This window comes from Hyla sarda, chromosome 3 (genome assembly GCF_029499605.1).
Source record: "Hyla sarda isolate aHylSar1 chromosome 3, aHylSar1.hap1, whole genome shotgun sequence".
NCBI lineage: Eukaryota > Metazoa > Chordata > Amphibia > Anura > Hylidae > Hyla > Hyla sarda.
Window position 1 is genome coordinate 348,505,735 of NC_079191.1, and position 13,683 is coordinate 348,519,417.

The 13,683-nt window shown below is 45.7% G+C and overlaps 1 protein-coding gene and 1 pseudogene across 1 annotated transcript in view; both read right to left on the minus strand.

Annotated features, from left to right (window-relative positions):
* The window catches only part of MTR (5-methyltetrahydrofolate-homocysteine methyltransferase), a 110,007-nt gene that overhangs the window by 6,925 nt on the left and 89,399 nt on the right, over nt 1-13,683 (minus strand). The window contains exons 28-31 of the mRNA XM_056567527.1: nt 9,050-9,205; nt 6,780-6,976; nt 5,612-5,812; nt 5,157-5,349 (exon numbers count right to left, since the gene is read on the minus strand). Coding sequence (XP_056423502.1) covers nt 5,157-5,349; nt 5,612-5,812; nt 6,780-6,976; nt 9,050-9,205 — 747 coding nt within the window. The remainder of the gene's footprint in view (nt 1-5,156; nt 5,350-5,611; nt 5,813-6,779; nt 6,977-9,049; nt 9,206-13,683) is intronic.
* LOC130363309 (U2 spliceosomal RNA) lies at nt 3,414-3,586 on the minus strand (annotated as a pseudogene).

A 13,683-nucleotide genomic window follows, 5' to 3' on the forward strand; every position in this document is an offset into this window, starting at 1 on the left:
GGACACTGAAGAAAGGCTGTTTTAGCATGAATAGTATTAGAATAGCTCTATATATTACTCCAGAGCTTTATCTTTTTCCCATTTCATGGGATAACCCCATTAAATGTAAACACATGTTTTAACGTGTAGCAAATCACAGCATAAAAAAGGTGTTTTTTTTGTACTCACCATAAAATCTCTCTCTCGTAGCCTTCATTGGGGAACACAGAGACCATGGTTATTATGCTGCTGTCCACTAGGAGGCTGACACTAGGCAAAAAAAGAAGTCGGCTCCTCCCAGCAGGATATACCCGCCTACAGGCACTGAGCTAATCAGTTGTGTCACAAAGCAGTAGGAGAAGCCAAAGCACAAAAGGAGAAAATGTCCGAAGGACATCAAAAGTGAGTAACAGGCAAAAAACAACCTAACCAGGTAACCGTAAATGGGACAGTGCTGTGTCCCCCAATGAAGGCTACGAGAAAGAGATTCAATGGTGAGTACAAAAAAATCTCTTGGTGGCCTCATTGGGGGACACAGAGACCATGGGACATCCCAAAGCAGTCCCTGGGGTGGGAAAAACAACCTCCAGAGATGGGAAGGTCAAGCTAGAGACTGAGCCATAACCAGTTGCCCAAGAAAGTGGACGAGGCCCAGAGGAAACCGGAACCCGGCAACCAACCAAGCTGCACCCGCCGACCACCCACACCGAAAGGTCCAGACTCAAATCCTCAATCCTAGGGCCACCATGCGAAAAACTGGGTGGAAGATAACCAAGAGTATGCCGCATAGCCAAGAGAGCGGGAAATAACATGCGACAAGGTGGACCATGCCAAGACGGTATGAGCAACGAGAAGTATCCCATATGAGGCAATAGTACTACATAGCAAGGCCAATAATCACCTGTCCATAGAAGGAAAAATGAGACGGATAAAGTAGCCGGATAAAGTAGGCTAGCCCACTGGATGGGCAAGAGTTGGAACAACTAAACCTTGACATGAATGTACCTCAGCAATGGCAAGGACACTGCAAACAACTCCACCCAAATGGGGGGAAAAGAAATGGCTGTACTGGCCAGAGCAGGGTCCCCGTCACAGAGCCTGTGCTGTGTAAACTACAGCAGGTAACACGTGAACCAGTGGCACCGGAAGGCCAATGATACTCCCGTCCTGTCCCGCCCCACCCCCCCATTTCAGAGAGCGCCCTATTAATACGAAAGGCCACCCACTGGATCCTTCGTACTAGAAGCCGTTCCTAGCGCAAAGCCATGGGATATCACCCATGTAAGCGGATGCTGCTGCCATAGGTTTATTGAACCTGCAAGGACACAAAGTTTGGTTTTCTCCAACCAGAAGCAGGGTCCGGAATTCAGCCACAGATGTGGTGGAAAGCATGCTCCTATGGACGCTGGGGAAACCTGGGTACATGGAGGGACACCCTCCTGACAACACCCACATGCCGTGGTGCACCAGGACTGCAGCCATGGATGTGGCAGATTCACATCCTCCATGGGCATTGCAGAAGGTTTAAGGACAACAGTCAACTCTGATATATAGCAGGGTACCGGAACTGCAACCGTGGATGCGGCAGATGTCGCAACCTCTAAAGGATGGTGTAGAGGATCCATGGTACAATGGTCAACTCTCAATCACAGTGGAGTACCGGAATAGCAGCTGCAGCAGACGAACCAACCTCTATGGATGGTGGAGAGGGTCATTTGTACAGCGGTCAACTTTCACTCACAGTGAGAGTACCAGTACAGTAGCTGCGGCAGAAGAACCAACCACTATGGATGGTGTAGAGGGTCCATGGAACATCGGTCAACTCGCACTCACAGCGGGAGTACCGGAATAGCAGCTGTAGCAGACAGCACGTCCTCCATGAACATTGGAGAGGACCACGACCACCTACAATGAAAAATTCACCTGCCCGGTGCCGGGAAATCCATGCAGATGTTGTCCTTGGTGGGATCTAAACCCTAGACCCCAGCATTGCAAGGCAACAGCGTTAACCAATGAGTCACTGTGCAGCCCCTGGTGAGCAACGCAGGTTACTGTTCCAAAGTCTGAACCTTCGGCAAAGCTGCATACCTCAGCAAAAGTGACCAATCGGGTGCGGGGTAAACCCGAAAAAAAAAAGGGCACGCTCAGGGGTGTGGAAATAAATGAAAAAAAACTACTTGTCCAGGGGAATAAAGCAGAACACAATCAACTTGTCCCTCATGAAAATCCACTTGTCCTGGTAGATAAAATAATTTCAACCAAAATAGTATGTAATAAAGGTCTTTATTAGTTTTTACACTTTCTACACTAGTTTTTTGCTCCTCGTCCTATAATAGCCATAACTCTTATTTTTCCATCTACAGACCCATTTGAGGCTTGTTTTTTTGTGGGGCCAAGTATACTTTGCAATGACACCTTTCAAAAAAATTTGAGGTGAAATTGAAAAAAATGATAATTTGTTGTTTTTTTTTTTTCGTCATTCACCTTATGGTCAAACTTACATATTCTTTTGATACTTTAGGTCAGCCTGATTACACCAATAAAAAAAAAAAATCCTGACCCCTAACACATTTTTATTTTTCCGTATACTTGGCTGTATGAAGGCTCATTTTTTGGGCAGTAAAATCCTGTTTGTATCGGTACCAATTTGGTACTGATCAGACTTTTTGAACACTTTTTTACTTCATTTTTCTGGGATATGATGTTATAAACATAAAACGCACGCAATTTTGTGATTTTTCTATTTATTTATTTTTTTACGTTAACACCATTTACCGTAGAGGATATAAAATGTTATTTTTTAATAGTTCGGACAATTACGCACGCGCCAATACCAAATATGTTTATTTTTATCATGTTTACATATTTCAGGCTCAATGAAAAGCAGATCTATGGGGGGCAGCCATGAATGCAGAGGTAAGCCCTCCAGCTACCTCCGCAGGAGATCAACTCCCCCTGTGATCCACCCCACTAGATCACCAGGGATGGTTAAAAGATCCCTTTAGACACCACTGTCAACATTGACAGCAGTGATCTAAAGGGCTAATAGCCGACCGAGCTATTAGTGGCGGCCCCAACTACTGAATTCAGCCGGGGGCTGGCGAGTATGGGGCGGGCTCGAGTTAGGAGCCTAATCCATACAACCTGAGCGCCGGCATTATATTAAAAAATAAATACATTTAAAAAAAAAAAAAAAAAAAAAGGGGGGGGGAGGGGGGGCCCGAGTCGGTCAGGCCCTGCTTGCCCGATACAGGGCTAGATCTATGAAAAATTCACCTGCTCGGCGCCCGGAAATACATGTCCCAGGCATCGGCCGATAGGAATTCCACATCTCTGCACTCTGGAACAGGGGCTAGAAGCACCTAGTGCGGACTCTAGATCCACAGCTTATATGAGCCTGATGGTACAACGCACAAGGGCTAGTGCCGCAATACAAGGAGCAAAGGCCAAACTGAACCTGCAGAAATAGGCCTATCAGTCACCCGCCAAGGGAGACGGAAGCAAAAAATCCATTCAATATATGGTTCCCGGAATGGGGACATATCAGATATAAAACTGATAAGAACAGATACTACACTTGATCTTAGCCAACAAGCCGGAAATCTATAAGAATGCCCTAAAGGCATATTAGGAAGGCAGGGGATCTGAGGGAAAAAAAAACTACAAACTGATTAACAGAGTAAGAGGAAGGGCCATAGAAAAAAATATGTAGTTGTAATAACTACTTTTGACCACTAGAGGGGAGCCTAATACTCTCCGAGAGAGAGAGAGTGAGAGAGAACAGTGCTGAAGCAATGCAGCCATTCAGCCACTGGAGGGCGCTGAGCACCTGTGAGAGGCTGTTTTTTTTTTCAGATTGCACAGCCCCCGGAAAAAACGGACACACTATAAAGAACAAGCCCCCAGGTGCCGCCTGCAGGCGCCTACAGTAAAAGATGAAGCCGGTTGCTAAATTTACAGAGCGCCTACGGGCCGCATGGATGGATCGACTGCTACATGATTAGAGCGCCGGCCGCCTGTAAAAAAGAAGGCGCGCTGAAAACCTCCCCGGCAGCTGCTGCAGAGACAAGGCCGTGGCATGGACTCATGCCATGGCCGGTCCCGACTCCACTGCTACACTGTCCAGCCACGAAGACCTGCTCACTAAAGAGGGTGCAGCCTGCAAGGTAACAGCATGTGGACAGCTTACTGAGCCTGGCTGCAATTTGACAGATGCAGCAAGAGCGGGGGAGGGAGGAATTGCCGGAGGGGATAAAGACACCTCCAACAAGCTGACCAGGATCGCGGAAGCCACATGGGGAGCAGAGACCCAATGCCCCAGATATCAGGGCAGCAAGCAGAGAGTTTCCGGTCAGCAGTTAAGAAAAACGTAGCCAGGCCATCGTGCCTGGCCGCAAAACAAGTGTGGCAAGGGGACATTGGCCAGGGTGGGGGGAATGATGTACAGTCCACAAGACTGTGCCCTCCATGTGGCGCCGGAGGCCATGAGGGGACCAGCCAGCACAGCTACGTGCAATGGCGTCTGCACTATGGAGAAGGGGACCCCTGAGATGAGTACAAGGGAGAGATGGGAGGGAGGGGGGGTGGGGTTTGAGGATGAAGTCCATACTCACCCACAGACTCCATCTTCCTATACTCACCCAGAAGTCTTCAGTCAGCTAAAGGCCACGCTGCATGACGCCAAGCTGCCATAGCGAGGCGGGCAGGAGCAAGTGGGGGACCCGGACCCAGGGTACTGCCGCCAGGTTCTGACTGTTGGCGAGAAGGTGTTGACGGCCCATACTTTTATGCACCGTGCCCCTTTGTCACATGTGGGCGATCAGGTAGCGCCATGCTCCTGTTGTCCAACCTAGAAAAATAACAAAGGCAAAAAAACTCGAACTAGACATCCCTAGCTAGAAAATAAAATCGAAAACACCAGGTCTGGAGAGAGCTCCAGACCAAGCGTCAGCCTCCTACTGACACTAAACTAAAACTGATTAGCTCAGTGCCTGTGGGCAGGTATATCCTGCTGGGAGGAGCAGACTTCTTTTTTGCCTAGTGTCTGCCTCCTAGTGGACAGCAGCATATACCATGGTCTCTGTGTCCCCCAATGAGGCGACAGAGAAAGTGCAGTTACCACTGTTGCTACATGTGAACCTAAGTCTTACAGTTTTAGTGTGAACAACTCCCTATACCTGTTGCTTCCTCTATGTTTGCCAGCTCCCACATGGTGATCTTCTCTGTGTGATCCGGCTGACTGGGATAGCCTGGAGCTGGGCGAATTCCTTCATAGCGAATCCTGCGCAGATCAGCAACATCCAGGGCTTCATCACTGCAATAACCCCACAGGTCCTTTCTTACTCTTTCATGGAGTTCCTCAGCAAATGCCTTGTTCAATTAAAAGGAGAGAACGTTAATAAGACAACAAAAAAATTACATTTTTCTGTGTGTATGGAGAAATGAACCAAGTACCTCAGATTCATACATTTAGAATGTACACTGGCTAGACAGCCAGCAGCTTCAGCCATATGTTTCATGCCATCTTAAGTGATACAATACCATCCTGCATAGGCTCATTTTGAGTTGCAAAACACGTGACCTAACACACGTGACCCAAGAGCCACCAAGCCATTCAACAGGTTAGATTTACCTCAGCTAGTCTATCTCCAAGAGCTTTCACCATGATACTGTTGTAATCATCTCCTTTATTCTCATAAGCTTTGCTAAGATCCTCTACGCCAAAGATGGCAACTGCAAAAATACCCAGGTAGTCACGCACTCCAGATTCCAGTGGGGCTACAAAGTCAGATAGACAGTAATAGGGATCTGTAGATGCAGAGTCTTTCTCAGCCTGGAATACAGAAATCCGTAAGATGGAATGTGATCAATATTTGTGAAAGTCAAACAAGAAGGTGCATACCTAAAAAAAGAGTAAAGACATTTCAAGGTAATATATTTAGCGAAGGCCGAAGGTTGGTGTTTATTTGGATTTTAAAGGGGTATTCCAGGGAAAAATTTTTTTTTATATATCAACTGGTTACAGAAAGTTAAACAGATTTGTAAATTACTTCTATTAAAAAATCTTAATCCTTTCAGTATTTATGAGCTTCTGAAGTTTAGGTTGTTCTTTTCTGTCTAAGTAATCTCTAATGACACGTGTCTCGGGAACCGCCCAGTTTAGAAGAGGTTTGCTATGGAGATTTGCTTCTAAACTGGGCGGTTCCCGAGACACGTGTCATCAGAGAGCACTTAGACAGAAAAGAACAACCTAAACTTCAGAAGCTCATAAGTACTGAAAGGATTAAGATTTTTTAATAGAAGTAATTTACAAATCTGTTTAACTTTCTGGAGCCAGTTGATATATATAAAAAAGTTTTTCCTGGATAACCCCTTTAAGGATCAATTATACGGAGCATTCATATGGAATAATTAAACTTTCTCTAGGAGAAATCCCTTAATACCTGTTATATACTTACAGTTATAATAGAAATAAAGTTGTGTATCTGGTTAGCACAGACTAAATAAGATCACTTGGTATAATATTTCATTGTTTGTATAATATCACTGTGTTTTGTTTTTTGTCAGTACCATAAAAAGTACTCAGATTAGTGACACGTGTCAACAGAAAATCCCAGTTAAAACCTTATCATAAGCCTTTCCACTACTTGGCAACTATGTGACAATGACCATATGCATTGTGCAAGAAAAATAAATGATCCCGGTGACCTGTGCCACACATGGCAAACACTTCTTTTTTATTGACAGATGAGTCATTTCCAGTTACTTCCTCCAGATACATTGCGCAAATTATCAATTACCTGTTGCCTCAGGCCATAGAAAGTAGCAATGGGCTCTGAAGAACACGGGTCATGCTCCTCTGAATATAATTTAATGTCATCCTGAACACTCTGAGCTGGCCAGATGCCAACAATGCCTCGGGCCTCAAATTTTCTTTGCCGTATTAAGACTTGTAGTAATTTTTGTGCATCATCATACACCTTTTTTGCTTCTTCCCCTGAAAATAAAATTGAATAAAATTAACTTAATGAAAATAACCCCTTTAAGGCTGCATTCACACCTTGTTTTCACTCTACGGGTGCCGGAACTGGGGCTGGGGGAGGGGAAAACAGGAAGCTTCCATACCAGCGCTGAAATCCATTTACTTTAATGAGCCAACCGGAGTCAAATGGTGACTTCGGTCTGCTCATTTCTGACCCGTATCCGGTTTTGTGACCGGACCTAAAAGTGTAGTATACTACGATTTTAGGTCTTGTCAAAAAACCGGATACGGGTCAAAAATGAGCCAACCGGAGCCACCGTTTGACTTTGGTCGGCTCAATAAAGTAAATGGATTTCAGCGCTGGTCTGGATGGGGTACAGGAGTGCCTGGTTTTCCCCTCCCCTAGCTGGATCCGGTGCATTGCCGTGGAATGAGATTTGCCATAGAATGAGATGGTCCGCCTCAATCACATCCTATTGGCTCTCTCTTGTCACGTGACATATTTAAACGTCACGCATCGATGCGCACAGTAGTGTCAGTTTGGCTATCACAGGGAGAGGATCTCCTCACCCTGTGATAGCTGAAGCTGTACGGAGCTCTCATGGCCTCTGTGGCCTGACAGAAGTTCACACATGTACGCAGCTCATACGGCTGCCTCATATACATTTACTCTATTATTACATCCACAGCGTTATCGGGATCCCTATGCCCGATGGCGCTGTCATCAGTGTGCGTCCCCGCGAGCGCCCAACGCCCGCAGCTCTACTCCCCGTCCCCCGCAGCTCTACTCCCCGTCCCCCGCAGCTCTACTCCCCGTCCCCCGCAGCTCTACTCCCCGTCCCCCGCAGCTCTACTCCCCGTCCCCCGCAGCTCTACTCCCCGTCCCCCGCAGCTCTACTCCCCGTCCCCCGCAGCTCTACTCCCCGTCCCCCGCAGCTCTACTCCCCGTCCCCCGCAGCTCTACTCCCCGTCCCCCGCAGCTCTACTCCCCGTCCCCCGCAGCTCTACTCCCCGTCCCCCGCAGCTCTACTCCCCGTCCCCCGCAGCTCTACTCCCCGTCCCCCGCAGCTCTACTCCCCGTCCCCCGCAGCTCTACTCCCCGTCCCCCGCAGCTCTACTCCCCGTCCCCCGCAGCTCTACTCCCCGTCCCCCGCAGCTCTACTCCCCGTCCCCCGCAGCTCTACTCCCCGTCCCCCGCAGCTCTACTCCCCGTCCCCCGCAGCTCTACTCCCCGTCCCCCGCAGCTCTACTCCCCGTCCCCCGCAGCTCTACTCCCCGTCCCCCGCAGCTCTACTCCCCGTCCCCCGCAGCTCTACTCCCCGTCCCCCGCAGCTCTACTCCCCGTCCCCCGTAGGTCTATTCCCAGTCCCCTGTTAACGCTCAGGGAGCGATCAACAGCGCTATGGGGATTCCTATGCCCGATGCCGCTGTCATCAGTGTGCGTCCCCGCGAGCGCCCCATGCCCGCAGCTGTACTCCCCGTCCCGTTAACGCTCAGGGAGCGGGGAACAGAAAATAGAGCATCGGGCGCAGGTAAAGTAGTACTGCGCATGCCAGCACTACGCGAATAACTTAACCTGCGCCCGATGCTCTACTTTCTGTTCCCCGCTCCCTGAGCGTTAACGGGACGGGGAGTACAGCTGCGGGCATGGGGCGCTCGCGGGGACGCACACTGATGACAGCGGCATCGGGATCCCGATAGCGCTGTGGATCAACAGTAAGTGTATATGAGGCAGCCGTATGAGCTGCGTACATGTGTGAACTTCTGTCGGGCCACAGAGGCCATGAGAGCTCCGTGCAGCTTCAGCTATCACAGGGAGAGGAGATCCTCTCCCTGCGATAGCCAAACTGACACTGCTGTGCGCATCGATGCGTGACGTTTAAATATGTCACGTGACATGAGAGAGCCAATAGGATGTGATGGAGGCGGACCAACTCATTCTATGGCAAATCTCATTCCACGGCAATGCACCGGCACCTGTAGAGTGAAAACGAGGTGTGAATGCCGCCTAAGTGAGGCTATGAACATTGCTTGAGTATATAGTCACGTGCAGCTACACAGAATATTTATATTAACTTATTTTCTTACCGACTGTTTTATCATTAAAGATTTTTGGAAATCCTCTGTTAGGGTATTTTCCTCGGAGTTGCCACACATCGAAAAAAGGCTTCCAGTCAATATACTGAGTAAGTTTCTCCAAGTCATAGTTTCTGAAGACCTGTGTTCCTAAAAACTTTGGTTTCACTAAAACAAAAAAAATATAAAAGGAGATGTTGAAAGCAGGTTTTTAGTGAGTACAGGTATAAGGTTGAGTACCTAATACAACCTCATGAATTGTAGGAGAATTGTATTACCGTTCTGAAGCTAAATCCTGTAAATGTGTGCATATGTGTTAGTGAGAATGCTTAGGGTAATGAGTGCTAAAGAAAGGAGTTTAAAATTATTTATATTTATTATTTCATAAAAAGGCACATATATCAGTGCTTTATGTGTGATGTCTGCAGGGCCCATGCAGATCACCCACAAAGCACTGTACAATAACTGTTTTAAATAAAATCTAAAAAGATTTAGTGCAAAATATGTACACCGCTGGCTATGAGCCTGTATACTGTGGAGCTGTACGTGTTTGCCGCAATGAGTATATATTGGAGTTGGTTGGTATACCATGTGTACGGCGTTTGTTTTGCCGTTCTGTGTGGCTACTGGTGGTTAGCATATTTATATACAGGTAAAATATGTAAAAATATGTAGTATATAAACCTCTTTTGTTGTGCCAACATTCAGGATGACAATTATAACTCCTTCTGAGTAGACAATTTGCTGACACGATATAAGTCCTGGTGTCTGCAAAAATGGAAGATGGCTTTGAGGTTGCTTAATAACGTGTGTGCACAATAAGGTACACTAAGCCTGTAAATAAGGAAAGTCTTATGGCATTGTATGGCAAATCCAGAAATGCTGTGTAGTAAAAGGACAGTAAATTCCTGTCTTCTGCTGAGGTTATTACATTTGCGCTATGCGCCGTTCCTTATGAGTATGGAGAGAAAGTTTATGCATATATTTAGTGTGATGGGTGTGCGCTGCTCACCCGATGCGCTAGTCCTTATGTATACGGAAGAAAAGTTATGCTGTACATACAGTTATAAGGTGTGCGCTGATGTGCTGATTTTTACATGTGTGGAATAAAAGTTATGCTATGCATACAGTTAGTGTAATAGGTGTGCAGTGCTCACGTTGCTCAGCTCAAGCCGGTCTCCTCCTCGCTATCCGGCTGGCGGGGATCATGGCGGGCCTAGGGAGAGAGAGGTCAAGTGGAGGGTCGCTGGAAGGTAGATGATGACGTTTACAGATGATGATCGCTCTCCTACTTATATGGAAATGTAATTGTGCTTCTTGATAGACATAAGCGGCTATGATCTCCTGGCATGGTGGTGTACTGAGTAACCTGGCTAGATGTGTTTCGAGACTTCATTAGTCTCTTTTTCAATAGCTGCTGATGTAGTTTGAAAGCCCATTCTCAGTCTTCTTATATGGTCTGCAAGTGTGTGATTGATTGTTAAAGGGGTATTCCGGGCAAAAACATTTTATCCTCTATCCAAAAGGATAGGGGATAAGATGTCTGATTGCGGGGGGTCCCATCACACCCCCTCCCATAGACCTGAATGGAGGGGGCGTGGTGTCACATCACGTCACGTCCCCATTTCCGGAGGTTTCCGAAACTGGAGAGGCAGCTACCGCATAGAATGCGGGTGCTGCAGGGAGATCGCGGGGGGTCCCAGCAGCGGGCTTTCTGTGATCAGACATCTTATCCCCTATCCTTTGGATAGGGAATAAAATGTTTTTGCCCAGAATACCCCTTTAATCAAGCTCTGCAAAAAATCCAAACTGGACCAGGAAACCAGAAATGGCCAGGGGGATTGAACTTTGTATATACACATGATAGTATGCGATGCAGTATAAATAAATATAGATTCGGGTAGAAGAAACAGACATGGTCGCACATCTACATATTTTTGATCAAAACGTATACTAACAACCTGTTAGTTTTTGAAATGATGCTGAGAAGCAATCAGATCATTATACAAGATTGTAGATGTGCACCATGTCTGTTTCTTCTACCTGAATTCACAGTGTTTTCTATCCCCTCTATTTTTTACCATGTGTCTGCACTCTTCCCCACCCCCTCAGCCCAACCCTTTATAAGCAGTAGTTAGCTACACAAGGGCCATTTCTTTCCTAGCAGCCTCCCAGTCTGACTGGGAGAGCATGGTAAGTGAGCTATTGCACCCTGTTCACCCTGGTGTGGTGCTGTGCGGCGTCCGTTGCTGCTGTGGCACCGTGTCTGTGGGGAGGTGCGACCCATAGACTGGTTTGAGTGGCATTGGGGCCGCTCTGCCAGTGGGTCGTTCCCCCTGTGGGCACTGGTGTCGCGGCAGTAGTGGTCGCTGCCCAGTGCTACACCATTTTATGCTAGGGACGTTAGGGACCCACTCTATATAGGTGGCCTTGACGTGGCGAGTGGGCTTTGTAAATTTTTGAAATTATGCTGAGAAGCAATTAGATCATTATACAAGATTGTAGATGTGCGACCATGTCTGTTTCTTCTACCTGAATTCATAAATAAATATAGTATAATAGAATTGATTAAATATAATAAGTAGAAATTTAAGGTGGATACTCTGAGCCTTATAACGATCATTATATTAAAATATATATGAATTATATTGAAATATAATAAAAATTAAATAGGTAAAATGGGACAAAATATAATTGGCATGAAGAAAAACAACTAATGTGGTTTGTGATAGATTATAATGTGTGTTCAAATTATTGGTGTACGGTCTAATATATTAAAGTCATATACGGTAGATACGATAAAGAAAGGAGTAGCATAATATGAATTTTTGAGGAGTGCGATGGATATATATGGATATAAGGTTGTAGAGTATAGAGTATATTGGGAAATAAAAAAGATTCTAAAAATGTAAATAAATAAAAATAGTAAATAGACTATAGTGTTGGAATGAGGTCTGCACTAGATATATGCCAGAGATATAAGAAAGTGTTGTGTGAATTATTTTTTTGGGGTCCCTATAGGAACATTTGAAGAACTCTTAAAGAACGGGAATAAATAGGTGAGGGTAGACTTGTGTGTGGGAGGGGTTCAGGCACTAATTACAGTCTGGCTCTGACTCTTTGTGCTGGGGGAGGTCTGTCTCCTGCTATATATAAACCCAAAAATTTAAAGTTCTGCGTTGAGACCTTTCGGAGCCATCGTTTCCATTTCATATATTATTTTGGACTCTGCTCTAGACAATATGGCGATGAAATTGCCACCCCTCCAGTCTGGAATTACTGTTTGGAGAGCTGCAAAGGTGGTACCCTCTTAGGTGACAGTTGTGGTACTGTTTATAATGTGATGAAAGGGTGTGTTTTTCGTATCTGCGTTTTACGTTATAGAAATACTCTGCTATTTTCTTTAGGGTTCTGGATGTGCGGCCTACGTACTGTTTGGAACATGGGCATTGCATATGATATTTTTACTATTGCAGGTGAGGAATTCTTTTATTGTATAAACCAAAGTCCAAAAGGGATGAAAGAAGAACGGATCACTCACCGATCTGAATTGGTCAATTCCGGGCCTGAAGAAACGCCCTGTGGGCGTGAAACTGCGCCGTCGCTTTGGACGCGGCTCTGTAACACCTCCTGCCCTGCCATTGACATCGACCCTTATGTAGCCGCTGTATCAAGTCTTCAATAAAGTTCATAGCATTCAGATCGGTGAGTGATCCGTTTCATCTTTCATCTCTTTTGTACTTTGGTTTTTACATTATCTGCATCAGCGTGAGCACCACCGACACATAGCTGTTGATTACTAGCGATTAGCCCTCTGACAGCAGTATCAAGCTGTGCTCCTTACCCTGACGCAGTGCCAGGTGTTTTGCTTTGATTTCTGGATTCTTTTATTGTATGTTGGGTGTGATTGGTAGAAGATGTTATTACTTCTGTCTTTTTGTAAAAAGAAGTGGCCTTGCAGTTATTGCATTGGGTGCATCTGTGGAAACCTTTTGAACCGGATATCGTAGTCTGATGTTTTTCATGTTGTGTGATAATGGTGGAGGCTATTTTGAGGCCCAAATTGGGGGCTTTGGTGAATACAATTGGTGGTTGTGAGGGTAAAGATGATCCTATTGTTTTGTCTGTTTGTAGCAAATGCCAGTGTTTATTAATGATTTTTTTTATTTAGCCATGTGCTGTGTTAGAGGGGAGTAGGAGTTTTGCTGTTTGTTGTGTTATGTTTTCTGCAGGTGATGGTTGTTTATTTTCAAAAAAAGATTCTCGGTTTTGTATTTTTTGCTTTCATAAGTGAATCATGTATTCATTTTTCTGGATGTTTTTGTTGGAATTGTGCCTTTAGTTTATTGGCTTCTATTTTAAACTGTTGGATGTGTGTGCAATTGCGCCTAATACGTCTGAACTGTCCGTATGGTATGTTTGTAAGCCATTGAGGTAAATGGCAACTGTCGAATCTGATGTAACTATTTTTGGATGTGGGTTTGTGATAGGTGCTACAGATAAGACTTTTGTTGTGTGCTTTGATGGTGATGTCTAAAAATTTTATTTTTTCAGTACTGATATGGGTGTGTGAACTGAAGGTTGAAGGTGTTTTGATTCAATTGATCTATTAATGTTTGTAGTGATTGTGAAGTATTATTCCAAAT